This window comes from Synchiropus splendidus, chromosome 10 (genome assembly GCF_027744825.2).
Source record: "Synchiropus splendidus isolate RoL2022-P1 chromosome 10, RoL_Sspl_1.0, whole genome shotgun sequence".
NCBI lineage: Eukaryota > Metazoa > Chordata > Actinopteri > Syngnathiformes > Callionymidae > Synchiropus > Synchiropus splendidus.
Window position 1 is genome coordinate 3784671 of NC_071343.1, and position 24969 is coordinate 3809639.

The 24969-nt window shown below is 46.3% G+C and overlaps 5 protein-coding genes across 5 annotated transcripts; 1 reads left to right on the forward strand and 4 right to left on the reverse strand.

Annotated features, from left to right (window-relative positions):
• Positions 1-172: 172 nt before the first annotated feature.
• Positions 173-7387, reverse strand: cracdla (cracd like a). The gene is made up of 9 exons (XM_053876412.1): positions 6743-7387; positions 4857-4993; positions 4666-4795; positions 4447-4602; positions 3521-3760; positions 2453-3446; positions 1464-2173; positions 555-651; positions 173-487 (listed from the first exon to the last, which is right to left on the reverse strand). The coding sequence occupies exons 2-9, from the start codon at positions 4979-4981 to the stop codon at positions 324-326; spliced, it is 2616 nt and encodes an 871-aa protein (XP_053732387.1). The 5' UTR covers positions 4982-4993; positions 6743-7387; the 3' UTR covers positions 173-323.
• Positions 7388-7757: 370 nt separating this feature from the next.
• Positions 7758-11076, reverse strand: mitd1 (MIT, microtubule interacting and transport, domain containing 1). The gene is made up of 7 exons (XM_053876416.1): positions 10845-11076; positions 10651-10752; positions 9926-10062; positions 9768-9854; positions 9591-9703; positions 9467-9527; positions 7758-9402 (listed from the first exon to the last, which is right to left on the reverse strand). Exons 1-7 carry the CDS (start codon positions 10987-10989, stop codon positions 9307-9309), a joined length of 741 nt encoding a protein of 246 aa, XP_053732391.1. The 5' UTR covers positions 10990-11076; the 3' UTR covers positions 7758-9306.
• Positions 11077-11328: 252 nt separating this feature from the next.
• Positions 11329-12856, forward strand: mrpl30 (mitochondrial ribosomal protein L30). The gene is made up of 5 exons (XM_053877200.1): positions 11329-11556; positions 12039-12122; positions 12226-12372; positions 12471-12544; positions 12612-12856. Exons 1-5 carry the CDS (start codon positions 11515-11517, stop codon positions 12742-12744), a joined length of 480 nt encoding a protein of 159 aa, XP_053733175.1. The 5' UTR covers positions 11329-11514; the 3' UTR covers positions 12745-12856.
• Positions 12852-15074, reverse strand: txndc9 (thioredoxin domain containing 9). Its single transcript, XM_053877199.1, has 5 exons — positions 15016-15074; positions 13878-14084; positions 13693-13811; positions 13353-13607; positions 12852-13285 (listed from the first exon to the last, which is right to left on the reverse strand). Exons 2-5 carry the CDS (start codon positions 14049-14051, stop codon positions 13165-13167), a joined length of 669 nt encoding a protein of 222 aa, XP_053733174.1. The 5' UTR covers positions 14052-14084; positions 15016-15074; the 3' UTR covers positions 12852-13164.
• A 350-nt stretch (positions 15075-15424) lies between these two features.
• Positions 15425-24921, reverse strand: rev1 (REV1 DNA directed polymerase). Its single transcript, XM_053876532.1, has 21 exons — positions 24664-24921; positions 23626-23701; positions 23276-23408; positions 22831-22999; positions 22263-22628; positions 21422-22071; positions 20431-20520; positions 20255-20371; positions 20075-20177; positions 19875-20003; positions 19652-19806; positions 19450-19569; positions 19060-19280; positions 18826-18998; positions 18552-18763; positions 18305-18480; positions 17986-18237; positions 17635-17913; positions 17424-17574; positions 17110-17212; positions 15425-17044 (listed from the first exon to the last, which is right to left on the reverse strand). The coding sequence occupies exons 2-21, from the start codon at positions 23689-23691 to the stop codon at positions 16933-16935; spliced, it is 3777 nt and encodes a 1258-aa protein (XP_053732507.1). The 5' UTR covers positions 23692-23701; positions 24664-24921; the 3' UTR covers positions 15425-16932.
• Between the last annotated feature and the right edge of the window lie 48 nt (positions 24922-24969).

Genomic DNA, 24969 nt, shown 5'->3' on the forward strand with positions numbered 1-24969 from the left:
GCCTCCGCCTCCGTAAAAACATTTCACGTCTCAACATTTACATTTACATTTACCACAGGCATTTTTTTTGTGGTTTTTGCAGTTATTTAAATCTTACGCACCATTTACACTTCACTTTATGTCATTAAAATACTGATATAACATAAATATAAATGAATTAAAAAAGGGTTTAGGCATTTTTATTTCAAATCCAAACGAATGGAAAATTCTAAATTGCATTATACATTCATAAAATATATATTTTGAAGTGTTTTTTTTTCAATTGAAATGACCGCACACTCATGACCCCACGTCCAGTAACCTGGTGAATTGTGTTTGAACTGTCAGTCCATGCTCTTGTCGCTCCAGGCCATTGACTTCCTCTTGGCCAGCTCCATCCAGGAGGGCTGGCCGCTCTCTGGGGCTGAGGGCAGGGAGGCCGACGCTGAGCTCTTACGCAGCCACTTCTCCTCACGAGGCCTGCCCGGGACTCTGCTGGGGCTTGACTCTGCAAGACCAACTCACTTGGAGTCAGATGAAACACCAACGTTGCCCACGTTGAGCCACACACTCACCTGCGTGCAGCCTCTCCTCTGGCTTTGACTCGATGATTTGGATTCTTTTGAATGACACCAGCGGTTCATCGGACGGTGGCGCTCTTTTGGGTTCAACCTGGGAGGAAGATGAACCAACACATGAGTTCAGCTTTCTTCTTTTTTTTAACCTCGTGAGCAATTCTTGCTTGACTCATCCCAGCTACACAGGGTGAAGGCTGGATCCACGAGGAGAACAAATGACAAACCGCTAGAATAGCACACTAGACTCATAGGTAAAAGGACTCAAGAAACCTCTTGACATGTTTTCAGTTTCAAATAGAGACTGAAGTGGGAGCGTAAATCCACCCAAGACTCTCCCTGAAGATATTGCTGTCTTATCTTAGGAACAATGTCCAGGTGGTCTATTTGTGATGCAACGTAGATAAGCTTGGGAGTCATCACTATGGACCATTGTGCTATACAAGGACAAATGGCAGAGAGGACTTTGTTAACTGCACTACTGCAGGTCACTTTGTGGAGCAGTGTATGAACCACAGCTATTTATCCAGCCACTTTCCTTCACTTATATGAGTTCAGGTCCACAGGCCCAAACTTCAGTTCTTCTCAAGTTAACTGAGAGACTCGGGGTGAATTCCCGTCTTAACCTTGAACCTCAAAAATGCTCCACCTAATGCAAGGGCTGTCCCTCTTCTCACAGCATGAAGTTGAGGTTTAAGTTGCTCAACATTTAGTTTTATTTAACAATCTATTGTCAATAGCAGGCGGTGCAGACAAGCCATGCCACAGATAGTCCACAATAACGTCAAAAACATGGACCTGATGATGATAACTGTGCAAACATTTAAAATAAAATGATAATAAATAATAAATAATAGAATAATCTTATGTTTCATTTTAAGAACCCAAGACGTGAGACGTCCTACGAACCCCTTTCGTGTACACGGACGACGTCCTCTCCACCGTCCTCTCCACCGTCCTCTCCAAGAAGGCCGCCCTCTCGCTCACGGAACCAGTCCTGCCCAGCGCTCTCCCCTGGAATGACGTAGCTTCTCTGTCGTACACTGGGGGCGGGAGGTCCCATGACACCGCAGAGGTGGCTGGTGTGGAGCTGGACACTTTAGCTACAAGCAAAGTCGTGGATTTAAAGGGACTGCCTGAGTTTGGTCCACTGGTCCATGCGGTTTGCTGCTGTACTGAAGGAAAGGACTTGGGAGGAGACCAGGAGTAACTCCCCTGAGAAAAGTGGGACGGTTGGGGGACAGAATGAGCCGCGGATGTCCAACACAGGTCCTCAGGGGGTGACTGTGATGTCCTTGTTTGGAAGGGGGGATCTTTGGAGGTTTTTGATGGACCCATGTGTGACATCTTCTGGGGTTGACCTACACTCAGAATAGTCTCTGGCGAAGGCTGGTTTGAGACATTGTCTCGGGGGAATCTGCTGGTGAACAGCTGCTGGAGACTCCTGGTCTTCTCCATGGCAAGACTCATCCAGGAAGCCTCAGGAGCGGCGGGCTGAGGGGGCTGGTCCTGGTACGCTACCACGCTAGCTTCTTTGGCTGCTGAGGGCATCAAAGGAGGCGGGGCAGCTGCTGCAGGCGGATGCTTGGCTGCTGAGACGATGCCATAGAGGGGCGCATCTGAGATGGACAGAGAGATCAGTTAGACAAACCCTTTGATTTTTTTATTAAGACCAAAGATTGGTTTGGATCACATGACCCTAGAATCCCTCTTCTGAAGGCGAGTTCTTGTTTGAGTATTTCAGAGCAGGACCTCCATCATCTGGTCTCCCTAACCTCTCCTAAACATGTCCTTCTGATAGACTTGTCTGTTCCCTCAACAGCACCTTCGCCTGTGACTCCTGAGTCTGACAGACGTTACACTACCCAAATATTGTCTTCAAAAGCAAGATCTCTCACCTGTGATGTCGCTGAAGCTGGGCGCTCGCTTCAACTCAGTTGGCTCTTTCTCGCCTTGTTTTGTCGCCTCTCGACTTTCCTCCTCAGATGTTTGGTGGGAGGACAGGTTGGACCAGAGTCTTACCGACTGATTTGTTGAACGCAGCTTGAACCCAAACACATTCCTTCCTTCCCCATCCTGGTGCTCCTCTGACGTCCTCTCCATCTTTTCCTGGTTCCTCTTGTGCTCCTGAACCTGTGAACCGACGGCATCCGTGGTCGGCTTTTTAGTACCTGTCCCTGGTTCCACGTTCTTCAGGCTATCTGTTCTCTCCCAGAGCATGTCAACGGCTCGGCGCTGAGTTTCCTCGGCTCTGATTCGACCCACTCTGGCGTTGAAGTCTTTCCGATTATCATTGTCCCTCATTTGTTGCTCTGTCTCATCCGTCTTCTGCCTCGCTCCGGTGGGTGCAAACACTCCGACAAAACTGCCAGACCTGGGTCTTTCTGCACTTCTGGTGGTGGAGAAGTGAAAGGAACCTGCAAAGTTTCGCTGTAGTCCTCTGCTCTCTGCTGCCCCCTGGATCAGCAGGCTGTCATGACCCGATCCTGGACTGGTACCAGAGGAGAGCTGCTCGAGGGAGGTGAACTTTGTATCAGACGCCTCAGGCTTGTATTGGGTTTTCCGCCTGTCATCGTGTAGTTTTTCCAAATCCCGAATCATCTCCGACGATATGAAAGAGGAATGTGGTCGTCCTGCGACGGTTCCGTCCCCATGAGGCTTCACTCTGAGCGCAGAGATGGATGAAAACGTTCTCCCTGAAACACCATGGTCCTTCTGAAACACGCTGCTACTAGATATGTCAGGAACCTTTGGCTGCACAGGAAACTCTGCCTCAGCTGGTTTGATATACGCAGCAACAGGGTGGTCCTCCACTGGTGCAGCTTCATCCGTACGCAACTTCGGCAGGATGCTCACATTGTTCACTGATTCTAAAGAGGACTGAGAGTCAGGCTGCCAAAACAAACAGGGGGTGAGTCGGGGAGGTCAAGGGTCATTGAGAGAGAGGTCACAAAAAAGGCGCTCACAGTTGGCCGTCTCCTCTGGGTGCTGGCTCTCTGGTTCCTGGGCTTCACTGATATCCGGTGTCGAGCTGCAGAGGTGTCCAGACATTGAGAGGTCTGCGGTGGAGAGCTCAGGTCCAGGCCAGCATCTGCAGCGGAGGTCGAGCGGGACACGGCGGGAAGAGGCTTGGATGGCGAGGGAGGCAGGCTTCTGATGGACGCTGGTTTGTAGATGGGTGAGAGAGGACGGACTGGAGACCAGCTCTGGAGAGGGACAGAGAGGGAGAAGGTAAAAACTAACGGGGCGATTTGATTAAAAAAATGAATTTGTGATGAATTAATCTCAATTAATGGTATAAAAATATTTGGCACAAGAAGCCACATTTTTTTGGTATATTACTGAATCAAATGCTGGAGCCATACATACATTTAAACAAATACTGCATCGGTTTGACAACAGCACAATAAACCACCATGGTGTCACCTGATTTAAACTGAAGCTCTTTGAATGTCTTGAAAATATTTGGATAAGAATTTCAATTTTATAAGAATTTCAAGTCCATTTAGAGTAGTGGTAAGTGTAAATTAAATGTAAATTAAATTCAATTATTTTTGTTGTAATTAATTAATCGTAATTAACTCGTCGAAGTCCCACCACTAGTAAAAACATAGATTTGAATGCAAATGAATATTAAAATATCATTAACAAAATCCCAAAGTTGTAGTTAAAGGGTTGCAGGAGTATTTTCTCTGTGGAGTTGAGTGACCTTTGTCTGCCACTCAGATCTGCTGGAAGAGCATGGAGGAGCTGAAATGTCTGGCTGGCATGTGACCTGCCTGTGCCTCTTTTAGGACCTGGTTTAGCAGAGGTCCTGGGAAATTTGAGTCGTGCTATGAATTTCAATTCCAGCTGCCAGCACTGGTGATGGTGACACAGAGGGGCTGCAAACCTTGGCGGGTGACGCCTGAATGTCCATCGCTGATGCTCTGGGTGGACTGTGAGAGAGTCTTGTCTCTTCTGATCTGCTTCTGGAGTCTTCAGGGCGTCTCACCGGCACCACCAGTGGAGGTGGGCCGAAATGCAGCTTCTGCTGCTGAAGCTTCATCTGTCAGAGCAGGGAGTCGCTTGAGGAACTCCAGGTGATACGACTCTGATGTCGACTTGTTACCTGCAGTGCCTTTATTTTGCTGTGGACATTCTCCTGGGACAAAACCGGATCTTCATCGGATGAGTCCTCATCAGCCAGAAAGATGCTGTCGTGAGACAGCGCCCTGGATCCCATGATGCCCTGGGAGCACCTTCAAAGACAAGATAGTTGAAGTAAACATGTACAGGGAGCCACTTTCCCGCCGCACTCACAAGTCTTCCTCCAGGTCCAACTCTTTTCTGGCGGTGATGTCACTGGCCGACTGGCTGAGTTTGCGATTGGATTCCTCATTCGCTCTCTCGCTCCTCCAGAGGAGTCGGGTTTTCAGAGAGGCCATTCTGGACTTGTCCTAGCAGAGAAGGAGTCAGATACGGAGTCATGAGCAGATGAAAGGTCTCTCTCCTGAAAGTCGTTGTTTGGGTTATTGCTCCAACTCCAGAGATCAGAGTAGGTTGCATGTCAACTCTCGTCTGTCCCAGGTGACTGACCTTCTATGTTTATGATGAAGTGAAAATTTTGTGCACAAACACTGTGCCACATCATCAGACATAGACTCCACCCACCACACTCTTTGTGTCTGACTTGATATGCAGCATGTCTTAAAAGTTTCTTCTAAATGTTTCTAAAATATTTATTTTCTAAATTTGATGAATGGTCTAAATGTGTCAGTAGTTTTTGGTCGCCTCTCGCTTTTTCTGGATGTTTGATGTCCTTCAGTCTCCAACCTGAATCAAAGCTAACATTAGTCTAGCTACCATCTAGATACAAACCCTCACCTGAGCCGACCCCTGTGGTCCCTACACACTGACTGTCATCGTTCACATCTTGGAGGTCCACTCCAGCATTATCATCTCTGTGCTTCACTTCAAAACACCGGCTCAGAACATGAAAGAAGCTCAAGCAACCACTTTTCCACTTTGATTTTTTTCAAGATGCATTTTTGTGTTCTGTAACTCAGCTCAGACACTGGCACCTGGGCTCACTACATGTCTGCATGGATTCATTGCGGTGGGCCACATGAGATTACTTGGTGGCCAGATTTGGTCCCTGGACCTTAGGTTTGACACAGGCTGTATGCTACCCTGAATGGTATCTTAACCCCCAGTCCGAGACCCTGCCTGACTGTATCTTTTCCCAAACCCAGACTAATCTGTAGCCTCAAAGAATGGCGTCATAGTGGAGACCACCTGATCCGAGACCGAGCCTAGACCAAGCCCAGACTTTAACTTATTTTGAAAAAAACAATGTCAGAAATACGAGCATCTCCATATGACAGACTTCAGCTTGGTCCTGGTCTGGCCCCCGTCACTGCACTTGGGCCTTCAATGTCTTGGTCATGAACTTGGCCTCGGGCTAAGGGGTCAGTTCTCCCCAAGTGAGGTCAGCCTCCACTTTGCTGCTGGATTGATGAACTTCATCAACACAGGGACGGATACATTTTTTGCAGCTGTAGATGAGGTTTTCTCTCACCTCTCCTCATTGCAGCCCGCCTCAGGTTGCGCTGCAGGGGTGCGACTGTTGCGAGACACTGTTCTCAGAGCCACGTGAACGTGACTGAAGACACTGGACCTGGAGTCCAAAGGTTTATTGGAGACAGAAGAACACGTTTGTGTGGCGTAATCCTCCTGGATATCTCCTCAGGAAAACCTTGTCCAAGTGTTGCAATGATAGAAGCGGCGCCCTGGGTGCCACGCTGACTCACCGAGCACAAGACGTGTTTGCTTATTAACTTTTTTCTTCTTACTCAGATGCTGGTGGCAGCGTTCTATTTAAGAAGGCGCAGAGTCAGCACTTCTCAGTGCAGTTAGCCGTCGTCACCGTGCAACTGTTGTCAACACAGCGTGCGTGTTTACAGCCAGGTATCAGATAAGAAGCCGCAAGCAAAGTCCACTCCAAACCTCAAGCAAGATGAAAGATGGAACAGAGGCGCGCAGATATGAGAGCCCCAAGAGCAAGAGGATAATCTTATGGATTATTCATAATCCAGATGGAGACTCATGTGAAATTCCAGTATAATAATCCACAACAAACTCTGCCTCACGACAACAACACTGCACATCATTCACCTGACGTATCACAGAAGTGAGAGATGACTTACTTTGCCGTCTTTCTTTGTGGCCTCCTTTTCCTCTGGTCTCCTTCCCTAAAGCTCCAGACGCTGTGGAGCCCACATCTGCAGACAAGGGTGAGAGAAGATGAGGCAGCGAGGAGAACCAGAGAAGGTCACGCCATGAGGGGGTGAGCGAATGACCGAGACGAGAAGAGGAGAGTGGCGCGGGAGTGAGAAAGGGGGAGTGGAATAGAGAGAGAGAGAGAGAGAGATGTGAGACTATTACATTAGTGGCACACTGAGGCCCTCTGCGCTAAGCTCCTTATAAAACGCTAACCTGATTTTAGGCACAGAAATGAGAGTAGAGGGAAAAAATAAAGCTCCAGTTGGAAAGAGGACAGACACGGAGGAATTAAGGACTGTTTACACTTTTGCCTCCGACAGCCCATAATTACAGAGAGGCGACTGTGTGGTCGCAGGTGGACTTGTGTGAGTGAAAACTGGTTACACCAGACCAGGTCTTTGTGCGGTGGCGGGTCAGGTTCGGTCCTTTGTCTGGACTCCAGCGTCCACTTCTGCTGAGCATTTCAATGACCAATCGATATGAAGTCTGTTTACAGGGCGTTCAGCTGCATAAAAATAACTGGTCACTGATATATTTTCAAATCAACTACAACTATTACTTATTAAATCCGATGATGCTGTATTTATTTAACAGCAAATTTATATACGTTATATTGTCAGTATTATAATAATTATCAGTGATAGCAGGAGTAGTAGTAATACATTCTTTATTGAGCACAGATTATATTTTCCTCACAATATTTCACCAAGTTTCTGTTTCAGAAAAATAAAATACAAATATATAATGCAGAAATACATTATATCTAAATATTTTCAGCAGAAAATATATTTTTTAATAATTTAAAATGTGATATGATTTATATTCTTTATATAAATTTACTTTTCATTACTTTGCAATTTTCAGAGTTATTTCCAAGAGATTAATGCAGAGGAAAACAAAGAAAAATAGCAATATGCAGCATTTTTATTTGACTGTTCTTGTCCTCACTAACTTTGCTGTGGATATATATCAATATTCAAATAATAAATAAATGCAAATTAGTCTGAAATAAATAAATGTGTGCAAAAAGTGCATTGATTGATGGAAAAGCTCAAGTTTTAGTTAATAAAATTAAAATCTGGTAACATTAAATATGTTGACAGACAACACAAAATGCTGCTCAAGAAGAGTAAATCAAATTGAAACATTAAGGAAAAATGAACCACGAATCATCCCGTGAAAATGAGAGAAACACCACTGCTACGTTCAGGAAGGCACCTGCTGGAGCGGCACTCGGTGTCGTGCCGCTTCTGTTTACCGTCTCTCATGTTTTTTGCGACGACTCACGAGTAAACAAATGTTTACGACTGAGAGAAAAAGGCTGTTTCTCCAGTTAATCCACACGGGAAGTGAACCCGGCCGAGGTGGGGATCAGAGCATGCCGGCCTCTTGGCTCCACTCGCCGAGAGGGTGACAGGAAGTTGAACCTTCGCATGTGTTTGCTGAAGAGCACCGCTGATGAGGCTCCTCATTTCACTAATCCTCATCTCCTCTTCCAGCATATAAACCCAGCTGGTAACATCTGGATTACAAGCAACAAACCGCATGCAGTCCAGCGTGACATCAGAGTCTGGGCGGCGGTTTTACTTCATAACTCCATTCATGGATTTATGCCCTTTAATCTGCACATGAGGGAGACTATTAGCGTGTGAGCATGTCTTATCTTATTATCAGATTACAGCCTGGACGTCAAGCTGTGAGAGCGATGTGCTAATATCCAGACATATAGAGCTGGAGCCACTCCATCTTGGTTTATTTGGTCATAACTCTGATGGATTATAATTTCTTGCTGTGATGAACTGCACATCGAGATTAAGGCCGATGAATAATCCGATCGCAGGGCTGTGTGAACTCGTGCGGGTTGCAATTCGTGCCAGTGGTGAAATTATGTTTGCAGATTTTTGAAAGTAGAATTTTGTGTTTTTGGGTTTTTTTTTTTTTACAAAATGCTGAGAGGAAATGAGGCAGGAAGTGTTTCAAGGCCGAAGACCTCAGAGATTCCACGCACAAACACAACTCATCCATCATCACTGTCACAGCAAGCGGTCGAGAGACCAAGAAGCAGAGACACCGGTGAGAGAATGATACGTTCAAATGCAGTCAAAATCATACAAAATAACAGCTTCATAAATATTATAAACCATTGAAGTACTTTATTTCATTACCGTGCTTAATCACACACAGACAACAGGATTCAAACCCACAACCTTGTTGCTGAGAGGCTGCAAGAAAAGTCCACAGACAGTGACGATGAAATACAGTCATAACATTACGACCACTACTGTAAACCTCTGGTCAAAACCATCTGCAGTGGTCAGAACCTGAAAACCTCCAGAGTGAAGTCTTGCGATGGTGAAATAAATAAAGTTAAATGAAGGTTTCTTGACTGTCAATGAAAAGAAAAATTATTTCACATTTGTATAAAAAATGTGTAAGATTTTCTGTGACGAATAAAAGCAAATGTTTAAAAAGCTATCAAGCAAGAATCTCAGAGTGTTTTAGTGTGTTTAGTGTGAAATATGTCCACGGTCGTCTCCTGGCACGGACGCAGGTCGTAGTCGCAGTATCCAACAGAGAATCGGCCCTGCGACAACAAAGGTTCCGGCGTTACCACGTCCTTCACGCGGGCAGCATGACGGCAGACTTACTTTAGGTCTTTTGAAGTAATCCAGCCCTCGACCTATCTTGATAATCCAGCCGTTGTCGAACCTGAAAATCAAACATGAAAGTCAGCTGTTGCAGCATCAGCGCCGCAGCCGACGACGACGGTACCTGATCTCCCGGTCGTGGATGCTAGTGGAAAACTGAAGGTCCAGAGTCACTCCATGACTGGCCAGGCTTTCTTTCACCTCAGCCAGAGCGCTGCTCTGCTGTTTGCTGTCGGCCTGCGGGAACAGAAGGATGAGCCAGATCAGTCATGTGAGCGGCCGCCAAGGCTCTGGCACCTACCTCGTCCTGTGAGGTGAGCAGGTGCACCGTTTTCACCTGGCAGGAGGCTTTTAAAAGCATCTCACAAAATCGGAGGAAGTTGTACAGCTGCAGCAGAAACAGATCACGGTGACGGTGAAGAGTGGTGGGCAAGAAGGCAGAGAGAAGAGGGAGCTGACCTGATGTGTGTGTCTGATATAAGGATCTTCCACCCAGACCTCCGTCAAAGCACTGCTGATGTAGGGTTTGAACAAAGCCTCGTAGCTGTATCCAGTGGCCTCCTCTGCTATTTTGATCTGCTCGTGGTACTTGCCATCTGGATGGAGCGTCACACAAACACAACCCTTTAGATCCCAAACATCTGTAGTTATTACCGTCCACTAGAAATGACTATCACAACTGTACTTGTTTTCTGAAAAGCGCTCCACAAGGCACTACAGGAGATTCTCGGATGCCATTTGAATTTTGAATTTAAGGTTAACTTTTCAGACTTACTACCCCGGAGCTGACTGTATCTGAGAAATATTTCATTCATATTATGTTTAATGCTGGAAACAAGACCATACTGAAGAAATGGCTGTGCCAACTTTGGACTCATGGACAGATATTATGTTGGATATATATACAAAATGGGAAAAATAATAACGGCTGCTGTTAATTTAAAATCGGACTTGTTGTTGAAAAATATATTCCTTAGGGACAAGTGTAACTTTTCTAAGCGGATACACAGTTAATAACGCTCCTTACTTTATTTATTTATTATTTATTTTTATTAGTTTGTTTAATGTATGTATATATGTAGCATAACAGTTACCATTGATAGCATAACACCTGCATGTGTGCAACAATGTCAATTTAAAAAAATAATAAAAAATATAATGAAAGAACAAATGAATATCGGTACCTTCTTTCAACTGGCTGACGTGGTTTTTGATCTGCTCAGCTCGGTCCATGTACCGTTTGATCTTGTCCCTGTAGTGTCCTCTCTTGGTCTCATCTTTCACGACTAGGAAGGGAGAAACACAATCGGTCAATCGGCCCACCCGCCCAGACGACCTCCGATTTCACACATTTTTATTTGAAAGATTCCAAGTGGACCTTTGAGGACGTCTATGAGGAGCTGGATTCCTTCCTGGTAGCAGACCAGAGACTCCTGCAGGCGCCCGCTCTGGTCCAGCTCCACCGCCCGCTTCAGGACCGAGACTGCGGACGCCTCCATTCCCGACACATGGTTCTGACTCATATTAGTCCGACAACAAACAAAAAAAAACACGGAAAAGTCACAGGAAAGTTCATGAAAAACGGCACCGCCTCTGTCAAGTTCTGTGTGAGTGCCTCACAAAAATAAGTCCCGGAGAAACACAATTAAAGCGCAGTTAGAGTTGCTCAGTTGTAAAACTGAAGTGAAGAGATATTAATATATATACATATATAATATATATACATGAATGAAACCTAAATTGCCTGATTTATTATCAGGAATTAAAATTGAAATAATTAGTAATAATTAAAAAAAACACATAGGAACCTTTATTCAGTGGGACTTGTTTAACGCCACGTTAATAGTAGCGCTTCCGGTAATGACTTCCGCTAGGACATGAGTACGGAGTAATTTGGCGTTAAACCTGAGCTAAAAGCGCGTTTTTTTGTTTCCGGTTGGCCACAATATAATATAAAGTCTTTCAATGTGTGTATTTTGAATTTGTCCTTTTCTTTTCACTGTTGTATTTTGACGGTTTTTGCGGTAACCTTGGCCCCGTCAGGAAACATGTCAGGTCTGTGTCGCGGTCTGAAGTCTGGATCTCTGAGGGTGAGTGAAGATACTGGAGATTCTGTCAGCGGTGGGCGATTTAAAAAACCGTAGCGAGGGACCGACTAACTAAAACACAACGTGAAGCCGCAATATAAATGGAAAACACTCAAGTAACAAGACTGAAACAGGAAAATAGATTACAGTCAATAAACAGAGGGATCCTGCCATGCGTTTTGTTCAAATGAATGCTGAATTTTATTCATATTTTTTGCTTGAGTGGCGATATATATTGGTAAATAACCAATTATTTACATAATTATGTTGAGAGCCAAGAACTAATTCATTTTAAAGCATTGCTTTCTAAAACAATATAACACAGACACAAAACTGAGTGGCCAATGAAGTTCTGAAACATAAGAATAAAAAAAACGAAATTTGTGACACAAATAAATAATTTTTAAGGATGCTTAAACATTTGCATGTGCATTTGTACGTCCTTCACGGGATTTCTGTCTGACCTTGAGATGTTTTTTAAACAGAGTCTATCAGAAGAAACACTTTCTCGATGCCTTTGGTTTGTTTCCAAACGCACCAAGTTTCACAAATCGAGGATACCGAAGGAGGTAAGCGCTGCAGGGATCCACTGGTTGTCATTTGGTGACTTACGAGGTGCCTCACTGTCTCACTCTCACCTGTTTTCCCGATCGTATGTGTCTCCGCCGGCAGCTCTTGGCTCAGAGGTCACAGGAACATGACAAGTACGGTGGTGACCCGGAGCAACCTCACAAACTCCACGTTGTGACGCGAGTGAAAAGTGTGATTGGACGGCCGTACTGGGAGAAAGACATGGTCAAACACCTCGGCCTCACCAAGGTAGGTCTGATGGTCAACGCAAGGCTGTGGTGTGTGGAGTAGGAAGAAGTGTTTTAGTGTCATGAAGAGCCAATGTTTAGTGACCTTTTCCTCTGCAGCCTCACTATCCTGTCATCCACAAGAACACACAGTCGGTCAACGATCAGCTCAAGTTCATCAAGCACCTGGTGAAGTGAGTGCCGGAAAATTCTCCTCACCCCGGAATACTCTGGAGTAATTGGGTCTGGTTTCTTGTCCAGGATCCAGCCGCTCAAGACTCCGCATGGTCTCCCTTCTGAGCAGGACATGGCCGACTCCTTCATTAACAGCAAAGGAGAGTTGATAGTTCGACGCCTGCTGCAGCCCGTGGACACCAAAGCTGTGGAGTCATAGCAGCTTTGACTCGCCGTTTCATTCTGTTACTGAAACCTCATCTTTATGTGACTCTTGAATGAAATATTCATGTTGAGTTTGGCTCCAAAACAACAACTGAAAACTACTGAAATTGTTCTCATTTATTTCGAGGTCGAAGTGAAATGACTGAAGGAGGAATCTTGGCACAGAACAGTTTGACATCAACATTGTCCAGCTCAAGAAGTACAAATAACTTTTGACATAAATCCAACTGAGGACAAGACACTGCTGCAGCGTCCATCAGCACCATTTATGCAACATAATTTATCCGTAAATATAAAGTCCTGAATCAAACAGAAGTAATATGGAAAACTAGAAGTCACTGAGGTGAGAAGATAGAGGGTGCTGCCTGCTAAAAGAGGAAGTCCAGAGAGAAGAACCAGTCCATAGCGTGGGTCGTTAGTCGTCGTCGTCGTCAGAGTCTGTGTCGTAGCCACGCCCTCTGATGGTTTTCTTCTCCACCTTGGTGAACTTGGAGCTGGATTTCTGCGCCGTGCTCGGGGGCTCCATCAGGTTGCCGCTGAGAAGACCAGAGAGAGGGAAGTGAACGTGGAGTCCGAGGCTCCGATGGCCTCAGGTGCTGGTACCTGTAGTTGATGACGTCTGCGGTGCCGAGCCTCCACTCCAGCGTCTCTGTGGAGAACTCGTCCGTGTTCCCCAGGTCCGTGAAGCCCACCACGTAATCCTTCGTCTTGCCGTCGATCAGCAGAGCCAGCGTGGGGATGAACTTGATCCGCAGTCGCTCCGTCAGAAACGGCGCCTTCTCTACGTTGAGCTTGATGAATTTTGTCTCCACGTGCTTCTTTGCCAAGATGGCCAGGTGCTTGTCCAGAATCTTGCACCTGCGTGAGGAGAGAACACGGACCTGTGAGGGAGGACTCGGCACTGACGGACCTGAGGAGTCCAGGTTTGGAAACCAGGCTTCACCTGAAGGTGGAACTTTTGTAGAAATGGCAGACCACATTTTTGCTTTCCTTCACCTCACCGAAGAAATCTTTCTCACTGGCAATCTCTCGATACTCTCCGTGGCCCTTGGAGAGCCATTCCTGAAACACAAGTCCCAACAATGTTGAGCGTTTCTTTTGTAACACTTTGTCAAACCACCCACAGACCTGCTTTTGTTTCTGTGACTTCTTCAAGGCCTCCAGTCGCTTCTCTTTCAGCCGCTCCAGATCATCATCGTCCATTTCATTCAGCTTGCTCAACTGAGCGTCCACCTGCTCCTCCATGATCTTGGCGGACTGCTCCAGCACTTTGGCCAAGATGTCCATCGACTGGTTGGCCATGATTTCAGCTCAGCGACGCACTTTCTTCTCAAGCTGAGGTTCAAAAAAAGACGACAGAGCATCTGAGGGTGAAATACAACCAAGCAAGGAAGAGGAGACCAGACTCAGGAGCGGGGGAAGGATGGTGTGGGATTTGGACAGACTCTGTATGTCAAACTGAAGACAGAGCTGAGACAAAGCTTTATCTTTCCTGAGCTATTTCTACTGCCACCTGTGGCCAGCTGCTTTGAGTAGTGACCTAAAGAACACGACTGGAAGTATAAGAAGTGAGAAGAAGCTCTGACTAGAACCACTCTCAGCTGGATGTCAGTAACAATGCAGAGACCACACCCAAAACTAACCAAATACACTGGACTCTGTTACACAGTGCACGGTCATGTGAAATAGTAGAAGTCAGTGATACTAGAGGACAATTGCTACAAGAAAAAAACATTTGGAAAGACATTAAAATTCTTGTTTTGCTCCTCACTAAATATAATGTATGAAACTGGACACTAAATACCAAGCCTTGTCTACATTCTTGCCAGACCTTCAATCCAATGGAACATCAGTAAAGTATGATATGACCGGCTTCGAAATTTGAGCAAAAAAAAAAAAACTCGATAGTTACCATGACAACGATCAATGGAGAAGACAAAGACGGGCAGTGACAGGACACACCTCATCTCGCATTACTATAACAAATATGCTGTTTTTTCAAATACATAATCGTGATATGCTATTGAAAAATGAACACCAAAGCACTCGATGTGAGACTGAACTCGAAAATGATTCACGATATAGCTCCAGCGCTGCGGTAGCGTGCTAAACTGCTAAGCTAACTCGGCTAGGAACAGCTTCACAATCGCTGACGTCACCTCGACGTCACTGCGACACATCATTAAACTAGTCAGTGATGTCGTCAAACTGCGAAAACAAACTTAAACTATGAACAGAGAGCATATCAACGACAGTGGATCAGTACCTGTGGACTCTATCCTGTGCGCCGAAACGACAACCGCTACGGAAATGACGTAACATCTGCGCAGGATTTACGTCGCTGAACGTCGACGGGATTTTATTTACTGCTTTATTTTTCTCCTTTGTTGTTTGGTCGGCGGGTTTGTCGACACGCCGTTTTTATAAATGTATTGTATATTAAACTCTATTTTATCGAAGTGGTGACAAAATTGTACCATGTTAGTATTTCTTTGGTCTTAAATGCCACCAGTGTTTTTACTGTGTAATGAGTCATATACTGCACTCGACTACATAACCGACTATAACTGTAACTGGCTCTGAAGGAAGTCGGAACCATCAGCGCTATGAAAAGAAGTTGATGACAGAGTGGGGAAAAAAGACAACAGCAAATAATGAATACAGAATTTACAGTTTATTATCAAGACTTGGAAAACGTTCACAGCTTCAGGTCTTCAGGCACGAGCCAGATCACACGGCCCTTACTCATTTAGAAGGTTGTGACAAGTGAGGAAGAGCAACAATCTCAATCACATTCATCTGAACAAATGACAGATCGGTTTTGCATATTGTCCAAACCTTTCGGTGAAACCGTACACACTCAGGACGAAGCCATGAATTGAGAAAACAAGGTACATTACAAAGCTAAAAATCTTTGAGCTGAGCTGAAGCAAAACGTGACTTACTCAACACTGCAAATGCCTGTGAAGGAACGAAAGCAGCCGAATATGGACGCGTCATCTTACACCACGTTCCAGTTCAAACTGTTTTTGGGAAGGCCTTTTAAGTTTGAAACATTGAGCCGTAGATCACGTCTCATCACTACATTCAGTAAAGTAAGCGAGGCTCTGACAGACTGCGACTACTGGCATCTACATAACATTTGAGAAGTTGTCTTGACGCAGCACGAGTGTGTATGTTGGGTCAAATGTGATCACAGTTAAAGCAAAGTGGAAGGAACGTGGCGAATTTTGGATTTAGTAGCGTTGCAGAAGATGCCTTAGGAACTTTCTACATTAGAAACTAGACCCAATGCTGCATCTATCTTCACACTTCTCGACAAGCTCTCGTACAAAAGCCAATTTTAAAAATTGAACTGCATAGGCTACTATGATTTGCAATATCCAGATAGTGCTAAAAGAGAAAAAAAAAAACGTATCTACATCAAGTGCTTTTTATTAAGTAGCGCCAACACTGCTTAAATATGATCTTAGGCTTCAGATTTTTACACACATCATCTTTACTTCCATGTTAGACTGCTATTGTTTTATTAACAGTCTGCTTTTGACTGATCAATTTTTTTATTGTCTTTTCTCTATCTGACTCCTTAAACAGCACATGCCCTCAGAGCGTCAACTTTCTTTCAGAACTACATTTTCAAAGCAACACAACTCAAAAACGTGTCTTTGAAGTGTTGACCTGCATAAGAAGCGTAGAAACGATTACTAAGAATTGACTACATGTAAACAATACCAGAGGTAAATCTTCCACAGGTTTATCGTTTTTTTCAATCTTTAAAAACACTATTTACATGGCGGGATGGGATTTGGCACTTTTGATTTTTGTAACATAAGAAAGGACTTTCACAGGTTTGGTGTGGCACGAAGCATCAAAGAACATGATGAAATGGAAGTTACAATTTGGGTCGTTGACACGATGCGGTAGAAAATCTCTACTTACAGGGATATCACACGTGTGGGTGTAAGAAATAGTAAAACACTGTTGACAAAAACGTCTTTATAAAACAACCGTTTGAAAAGCTGCATTATTCAAAGTTTGCTAAGATACAATTGTTAGGGGTTTTGGATTGTAAATGCTTGTGTGTCTCTCCTGGACACACTGAACCAATACTGCCATGGCTTTTGTAACACTTCCGGAGCTTAACATTCAGAGTTCTTAACCATTCCTGACGTGACTTCCGTCTTCATGTCAGCTTCAGTGTGCTACCGTAAACTTGCTGCAGAACCACCTGCACGTTGTCCAGGATGAAGTCGAAAGCCATGCTCCAGACGGACTCCACCGACTGCTGCATGAGTCTGCGGAGAGCCGAGCGTCACTCATGTACAGGGAAACTCATGAAGATCAAGGTGAGGCTGAATACCTTTTCATGTACTTGACAATCAAATCCAGCTGCTCCAGGTCTTTATACTCCACCAGGTCAGTGCAGTACTTCACCACCTGCAGGATGTCCTCCTCCATGGGGTCTGAATTAGAGAATATTGTATTGTGTTTGGTGGTGATACTAGGTCATGAGTCCCAGCTATTTTGGATCCACAGCTCACACAAACCTCTTCTTAGCTGTAAGTTGACTGAAGAAATACTAATCTTACAGCAGTCTTTTCTCTCTGAAACTGACCTCACGGTACATCAATAAGGTGGGTTACTTCGTCAGTGAGAACATCTGGGGTTACGTACCTGCGATCGTGGTCACCCACTCTCGCAGCAGAGTCTTAATATCCGCCAGGTCGGAGGCGCCGGCCAGTGCAGGAGCCGGAAGTGGGTTGAACTTGGCCACGGACTCTGGTTCCTCCTGCTCCGCTGACGACGTGGAGGCAGCGTTTTCAGTCTGGAGAAAGAGCAGGTGTGAGAGGCGACCTGGACATTTGAAGGCCTGATCTCATCTCACCTTGATTGTGTTGACCGGCTCGCGAGGTTTCAGCGGAGGCAGCGTTTTCTTCGGGCTGTGCTTCTTCAGAGGAGAAGGGTTTCTTTTCGCAGGGCTGACGTTCTTCCTCTTGTAGCGCCGTTTCACTCGACCAACGGACTGTTTGAGCTGCAGCAGCGGATTCTTGGGCTCCGCAGCACAGGTTTTAACTTGAGGCTGGTTGTTGGTTACGTGGCTGTAGGCCGACTTCAGTTCCTCTTGGAGCTCTTTTGGAAGAGCAGCGAAAACCTCTGGATCCACCTACAAAGAGAACAGAGGTGATGATGACGCCAGGAGAAACAACGCTTCAAAGCGTTGACTCTCCAGCGGCACCTGTGAGAAGTTGGGGAGCTGCAGGACGAGTCCTGGGTTGTCTGGCTGGTTAGGGAACTGAAGAACAAGCGTTCGGGCAGGACCAGAGGCTGGAGGTGGAGAAGGTGGACGGCTCTTTGGTGGACTCGGAGGTCTTTGTTCCTGCAGACTTGGTAAATGGTGGTGATTTGGTCTCACGTCTCTAAAGGTCCACGACTGCTCCACCTGCTCTCTGAGCTCAGCTGGAAGAGCATCCAAAACAGAACGGTCCACCTGAGAAGATGTGGAGAGAGGACCTTAGCAGCTGAGACGCCTCCCTCGCTGTGCTTCTATCCTGTACCTGCGACGGCGAGGGAACTTCGATGCTGAAGTTGAGATGTTTCCGCGATTGTTTTGGCGTTTGGACGCACTGGTTCTTCTCTCTGCTGGTTCCTGGCTGTGGCTCGGGTCCTGGGTGGTGGAGGGAGCTGGAGGATGGGGTGACTGGGGAAGACTTTTCCTGACGGCTCGCCGTGTCTGTAAGAGAAGTTGTGAGTCAAATCCTGACAGAAAAAAGACAGAACAGCAGGTGGGTGCAGCTGACAAACCTCGGTTACTGGGTCCGAGTAGAAGGTCTTTGATGGAGCGAGTCCGCAGCCCGTTGGCGTTGTGACAGACCCTCTGATTCCCCTCAAGCAGTTGAACCTGGATGCCGATCCCTCTCAAGTCCTCCACCCGCAGCTTCATTGTGTGGAAAAGCTTTATGACGGCGGCAGCAATGAGTTGACCGCTGTCGGTGGACTGAGCCAGCATCACAGTCCTGAAGGCCAGACACACACATTGGAGCCACCGCGTCCTTGTTTCACAAGCTGCCACACTTACTTGGCGAGGTGATCGCATATCCCGTGGCCCCCGTATTTCGACGGCTCCACTGGCGCTCCTTCCTTGCGAACCATGACCTTGAGTGTGACTCTGCGACCTCGAAGTCCGGCATCTTGCAACCGTTTCTGCACCTCCATGGATAGATTGGACAGAAAACACTCGGTCTCGTCCACCTGGAGGCGGAGCAACAGGATTAACCTGAGGTTGTCCGCAGCAAAAGCAGCGACGTCTCACCTTCTTGAAGCGGATGTTGTAATTCATCTCTGCCGAGACCGACTTCCTTTCCTTTTCGTAACGGACAGGGCGGTCGTCGAGCCCTCGGCAGAACCGGAAGAGGGTTTGACCTGTTCGTGGTCCAAACTTCTTTTGCAGCTGAGACAGGGAAACCTGTTGGAGGTCTCCACAAGTCCGCACTCCAAACGCAGCCAGCTTTCTGCCCATCACGGGTCCCACACCTTCAGAAAATACAAACGGCACTCAGCCTGGGAAAAAGCAGCCCACAGCACTCGAAACTTTCATTCACGCTGCTGACATTCGTGTTTACGAACAGATGATACACATGTATTTTAGCAACCAGAAAAGTTGTACGTGAACATTTCAACCACTAGATGGTGCTGCGTTTACCTGGTAAACTGGTCACTGAGAGGTCCCTTATAAAATCATCCACCTCCTCTGACTTCAGAAAGTACTGTCCATCAGGTTTTGCTTTCCGTGTGGAGAGTCGAGCCAGTAAGATGTTGGAGCCTGCGGATGATCAGAAAGTCAGTTTCTTCAGAGAAACAACACCCACAGTCATGATGAGCTCAGGATTAGAAGAGGCACAAACCCATTCCAACTGAAGCACAGCAGCCGGTCTTCTCCTTGATGTCGGCTCTGATGGCTCTGGCCAGGTCCTCTGGGCTGATGACCAGTTCCCCCAGAAGAGCTGTGGTGTCAATCAGGACTTCGTCACAGCTGAGAGCCTCAATGTCGTGTGTGTAGCTAAAACAAAAAAAGTCACTTTTAGGGACAAAGACACAAAGTGAGAGCAGAATGGATCTCACTCTTACCCAGCCAGAGTCTCGTACATGGTGAGCGCCACCTCTTTATACGCGTCGAAATCATACGGGACCGACTGCAGGGTCGGGCACAGCTGCTTAGCTTTGCCGAAAAACATTCCGTTCCTCACGCCAGCCTGCCTGTGAGTGGAAATATTAAGATGAAAACGTGACCAAGAACTACTTCTAAGTTGAAATAATTCCTATTCTACCTGGCCTCGTAACTGCAGGAGGCAATCTCAGCCATTGAAAGTGTTGCTTCGGTGTCCACTCCGTTAGCAGGAGCGTCGCCGCTGTGATCCAGATCGTCTTCATCTGAGAAGAAACGTCCATGAAGCAACCACAGAGGACTTCCATATGCATTGAAAAGACCACGGAGGAACAGTTCTGACCTGGTTGAGCCGGAGGGAATTTCTTCTGGAACAACTGTCGTTCCAGCTGGGGGTCGGTCCCCGGGCGGGCAGGGACCTTGGTCTGCCCACGGTTGCTGGTAACGGCTACAGGCTTTCCTGTGTTGACACAACACGTCAGTCTGGACTCACAGGACGCAGGAGCTGCTTGACTTCACCTTTGAGGTCTGGTCGGTGGCGGATCCCAACCGAGACGAAGAAACAGTCCATGTCCACATGAAAAATACAAGACTTGACAGCAGGCGCTCCTGCATGCCAGAAATACGGTGATTAGAAGGGGACGTGAGAGCATCATTACCGATCAGGCCATTGGAAACTGAGACAGAAAACAGCCACATGAAGAGAATAAAAACGACCAGGCTGGGTTAAAAAAAAAAAATCCTTTGCATGGCCCAATATTGATTCATTAAATGCCTGAATCAATTATACAGTGTTTTTCCTGTAGTTTAAAGCAGTTCTAAGCAGTGTATTTAAAAATATGACTTTATGCCTATATTCTTATAACATTAAACAAATTCTTTAATGAATTATATATATATATATATATATATATATATATGTTTAAACACAAAGTAGCACTGTAATGAGGAGACTTCATGCTCTTCAGACTTCGCTAACACATTTATCACTGTGTCATAGTGAGAGCCAAACACCATTTTAAACCTCCTGTGTGGGTTTCAAACTAAGTCCCAAAGGGCAGTGTGGATGCGGGTTGTTGCTCCGAATGATCAGGTATAGTAGGTATAGATAGTTTAACCAATCAGCTGTCTGAAGAAGACTGTAGTCATTGATAGCCGGTCTGGTCCGGTTTGGTTGGTTAGATGGATCAAAAGCCCGCTCTCCCTCTGTCCTTCAGGAAATCAGAAACTTGAAACCCCTTGAGACTCAGGAGTCAGAGTTAGAAGAGTCAAAGATTGTGAAATACATTGTGAGTGACAAGAGAGGACAAGATCAGAATGAGTAGAAGAGGAGAGACAGTGTTGGAACCACAATGTTGGAGGTGAAGAAGAGGGAAGACAACCAGTGAGGTTTGTGATGAAAGAGCAGATGAATAGAGCAGGGATGCGACCTGGTGTGTGCTGTTGAAAGTAACAGCAGAAATGTGGAACACGTGAGGCTAATCACTAAACTTGAGAGACTCCTCCCAACCTTGACTGCCTGTCGATCGCTGGGCCATCAGCTTCCTCAGTTTTTCTTTCCCTGGGAAGGAAGTGCTTGAGGTGGACTTCCGCTTGCTGTGCAGTTCGTTGACGTACTCGGAAAATCCAGTCCTCCACGTGGAGATCTGATGCAATCGCGAGTGCGAGTAGAACTCCGAAATCAAGCCGCCCGTTTGTGCCAGCAGTTGAGCCTCAGAAGACGGCATCCGATCAGTGGGAGGATGAGGTTTGACCGCCACCTCAGCCACAGAGACGGGGTACGATGACAAGGCATTGTGGTGACTTCCGTTTATCCGGATGGGAGGACGTGAATGAAACGCCGGAGACAGAGAGGAGGTGTGAAGTTGCGAGGGTGTTTGGCCTTCGGTTGCTTTTATGGCTTCTGTGACTTCTTCCTGGCTGCCTGGCTCTTGACAGACGGGGGACGGTTTTGGGGGACTGCTCGGAAACTCGTATGGATCCGGTTTTATATTTGAAACTTGCATGGTGGTCGACTCAACAGGAGACAAGTCCTCCGAGTTTAAGGCACCGTTTACATGAGGAGCATGTCCATTGGTCAGAGGAGGCGACGCGTCTGTCCTGCACTCCTGCATATTATTCACTGCTGAATCCATCGTCGAGGTTGGAAACAATCCATTTCTGCAACACACAATAAGATCACATGACATGGCAGCCATATTTAATATGTGTTGGCTGTCAACAATCCTGAGGGAGATAATAAGGCTGCAGTGGTTCGGGCCGAAGCCTCTGCTTTGGATATATAAACTAAAATATACAGAGATTTCTCTCACAAGCATCTGGGTTCTCAATCGACCAGGTCACAAACTTACAGCTTCTCGCTGCAGGATCCCTGTGGAGAGATGCAGGACACGCTGCTCCGAGGTTCCGGTTGATCTTTTTTCTGCTGCTGCAGACTTGAATGAGGTGTTGTGAGAGCCGACAGCTGAGGCTTATGCGTGGGCTTCACCGGCTCTGAATGAGACGGCAACTGGGTTTGTAAATGAGCACTCTGTCTGCGCTCAGAAGCGACCTGCTGGTCAGCTACATGATTGTGAGGGCTTCCTTGTTTGGGGACAGAGCTGTTCTGATGGCTGGAGGAAGACTGCTCCTGCACCTTCACTCCACGGAATAGAGGTCCTTTATGTTTGGCATACAACTGGTACTCCAGCCACGGCAGCAGACGCCCAGCCTTGACGCTGTGATGGGGGGAAGATATCAGAGAACAAACTCAGACGTCGACATAGATCTCAAGGTGACGAGGAACTCGCATCAGTTGGACTCTCAGTTAGACAAAATGACCCAACAACTTTCAGTCCTGGTACCAGAAGAGCACTGGAGCGTCAGTAAAAACATGGCAACAACAACCCACAATGATGATGATGATGATGATCCACTCACCTGTCCGTGATCCAATCAGGCCGGATCACTTTTTGCTCTTTCAAGTCCTGGATTTTGCTGTTAGGCAAGTTATTAGCGATGATGTGTGTGGTTTTGAAGCGCGAGTAGTAGACGTGGAACTGTCCGCCGTGCAGCATCATGATCCTGCGAAGCTCATCTGCACTGGGATCTGTGGACAAGTGACACAATGTGGGACACTTTTTTATTTATTATTATAATTATTTTGTTTTGTTCATTATTGCACAATGTACCAAAGCACTTTTCTAGTTGGTAGGATCCTCACTGACCTTGGCAATAAAGCTGATTCTGATTCACCTCTGTAAATGTGGTGTACAATTTTAATTTGTTTTTTTGCTTTCAACGCTTAAAATTCAGTAGCTTTGTTATAGATGGATATTTAGGTCAGTATTTCCAGGTTTATTAGTGACTCATTCACACATCATACCTGTGTATCCGTTGACGTAAATGGACACTCCGCTAAAAATCTTGGAGCAGGTTCCTTCTTTCTGTTTCTCTTTGGGAGCATCAAGTTTGAACTGCTCCTCCAGTTTGGACTTCTTCGCTGCCATGTAGCCGCCCTTTTGATCAGAAGTTGCAGAGTGTTAGAGCGCGGAAAAATCACCTTCGAAAATATAGTGGTTAAAAAAATGTTTTGAGATAGATATTGAGACACATGGATTGAGGAAAGGCTAGCACACACCGTCTGGTCCCATACTGACACAATGCAAATCAATACACCCCTGGTGAAAATGAAGACGTAAACAAAGAGGATGAAAGTTGCGGCGCCATGCTCACCCTCTCCTGCCAACCATTGTCATCACTGGCTTTGGCTCTCTTCTTTGACCAAGCATCTCGACTCATGCTGATCGACCTGGAATCACACCGGAGGGGATTCACTCAAGCAGAGGGACCTTACGCTGCACTTGTCATCACAGATTCAAGCAGGTCCTTTTCCTATTATGACCACTCTACCGGTGAAGTCACACCTCTTGGTTATAAAATCCATGAACCCCAGCGGTGATATGACATAATAACAACCACTGAAAAAGATCAGTATCACAGATACTGGCAGGGTTGTTGACAGGTGTTGGGGGTCAAGGGAGGAGGTCAACCTCAAACTCATGCGAGCAATGAGGTGGACTAGTTAATGTAGTCTGAAATTTCCACAAACTTTATTTTGATTAATAATGTTTTTTTCTCACTTTCAGTCTGCTTATATAAGGTCACATGACACAGATAAATGTTTACATAATGTGTTTCTTTTGTCTGACTCTTCACTTGTTTTTATTATTTCAATTAACTCCATTAAATTGATTAAAAAAACGGTCATTATTTAACATAATGGATGTATAAGTGTCAGATCATTCACCCAGAACACACAATACGCCCGTTTCATTGGGCTGTCACTTCTATAAATATCCATTATAAATTGGGTTCTTCTTTGTCTCAGACTTGGAGGCACAAAGAAAGTTCCAAACTGTCGAATAGAACAAGGAAGATGTTGGGAAAAGGCAGTGTGGAGAGCACAGTCGGAGCGCAGGGGCATGTCCGGGCAGGTCTACTGACAGCTGGGTCAAAACATAAGCCCATGTGAGGCTAGCGCTAGCGGCTAGCTGCTAACAGTAGCCGAGTGTAGTCACTGCGACACGAGAGCGCCGTGACACCGAGTCAGAACCGAACACAAACCCTCGAAACGGGCAACACGGCAGATAGGTGGCGTTTAGAAAACAGTCGGTCCGTCACGGAGCTCGGCGGAAAGTGGATGAGTGAGTTCCGCGGAAGCTGTAAACAGCGTGAAGTGAAGGAAGGGGCGACTCAGGTCACTTGTTTTACCTTAGATCCGGTCACTTGGTGGCTGGACTTTCCCGCAGACTCGAGTCCAGTAGAGTCGCCGTGTCTGCGCTGGCCAGACGAGGTCGCGGTGGTTCCGTCGCCAGGCTGGACTCCACAGTCCGGACCGCCTTCCACTCAGGAGCCCCGGCTCACGCTGACCTCAGATCCCCGCGGTTAGTCATGATGCCTGGTCTCTCTCTCCCTGCGGCTCCGCTCTCCATTCCTACCGCCTGCGCCCTGCTTCCTCTGCCGCCGTGGTTGCCAGGCAAGACTGAGGAGCTCCGCCACTTCCGGGTGAGAGTTTCA

What these genes read in the sequence shown, in the direction of transcription:
- mrpl30 (XM_053877200.1), top strand. Translation starts at nt 11,515, where the DNA reads ATGTCAGGTCTGTGTCGCGGTCTGAAGTCTGGATCTCTGAGG. An exon ending in AATCGAGGATACCGAAGGAG is followed by an intron (nt 12,123 to 12,225) that starts GTAAGCGCTGCA and finishes CTCCGCCGGCAG; the next exon opens with CTCTTGGCTCAGAGGTCACA. An exon ending in AACACCTCGGCCTCACCAAG is followed by an intron (nt 12,373 to 12,470) that starts GTAGGTCTGATG and finishes TTTCCTCTGCAG; the next exon opens with CCTCACTATCCTGTCATCCA.
- mitd1 (XM_053876416.1), bottom strand. Translation starts at nt 10,989, where the DNA reads ATGAGTCAGAACCATGTGTCGGGAATGGAGGCGTCCGCAGTCTCGGTC. An exon ending in CGTCAGCCAGTTGAAAGAAG is followed by an intron (nt 10,063 to 10,650) that starts GTACCGATATTC and finishes CGCTCCATCCAG; the next exon opens with ATGGCAAGTACCACGAGCAG. An exon ending in ATCCACGACCGGGAGATCAG is followed by an intron (nt 9,528 to 9,590) that starts GTACCGTCGTCG and finishes TTTGATTTTCAG; the next exon opens with GTTCGACAACGGCTGGATTA.
- rev1 (XM_053876532.1), bottom strand. Translation starts at nt 23,691, where the DNA reads ATGAGTCGAGATGCTTGGTCAAAGAAGAGAGCCAAAGCCAGTGATGAC. An exon ending in ACTCGGACCCAGTAACCGAG is followed by an intron (nt 18,481 to 18,551) that starts GTTTGTCAGCTG and finishes CTTCTCTTACAG; the next exon opens with ACACGGCGAGCCGTCAGGAA. An exon ending in AGCTCCCCAACTTCTCACAG is followed by an intron (nt 17,914 to 17,985) that starts GTGCCGCTGGAG and finishes TTCTCTTTGTAG; the next exon opens with GTGGATCCAGAGGTTTTCGC.
- txndc9 (XM_053877199.1), bottom strand. Translation starts at nt 14,051, where the DNA reads ATGGCCAACCAGTCGATGGACATCTTGGCCAAAGTGCTGGAGCAGTCC. An exon ending in AGTCACAGAAACAAAAGCAG is followed by an intron (nt 13,812 to 13,877) that starts GTCTGTGGGTGG and finishes CTTGTGTTTCAG; the next exon opens with GAATGGCTCTCCAAGGGCCA. An exon ending in TACAAAAGTTCCACCTTCAG is followed by an intron (nt 13,608 to 13,692) that starts GTGAAGCCTGGT and finishes CTCCTCACGCAG; the next exon opens with GTGCAAGATTCTGGACAAGC.
- cracdla (XM_053876412.1), bottom strand. Translation starts at nt 4,981, where the DNA reads ATGGCCTCTCTGAAAACCCGACTCCTCTGGAGGAGCGAGAGAGCGAAT. An exon ending in TTGGACCTGGAGGAAGACTT is followed by an intron (nt 4,796 to 4,856) that starts GTGAGTGCGGCG and finishes TTGTCTTTGAAG; the next exon opens with GTGCTCCCAGGGCATCATGG. An exon ending in CCCAGAGGAGACGGCCAACT is followed by an intron (nt 3,447 to 3,520) that starts GTGAGCGCCTTT and finishes TTGTTTTGGCAG; the next exon opens with CCTGACTCTCAGTCCTCTTT.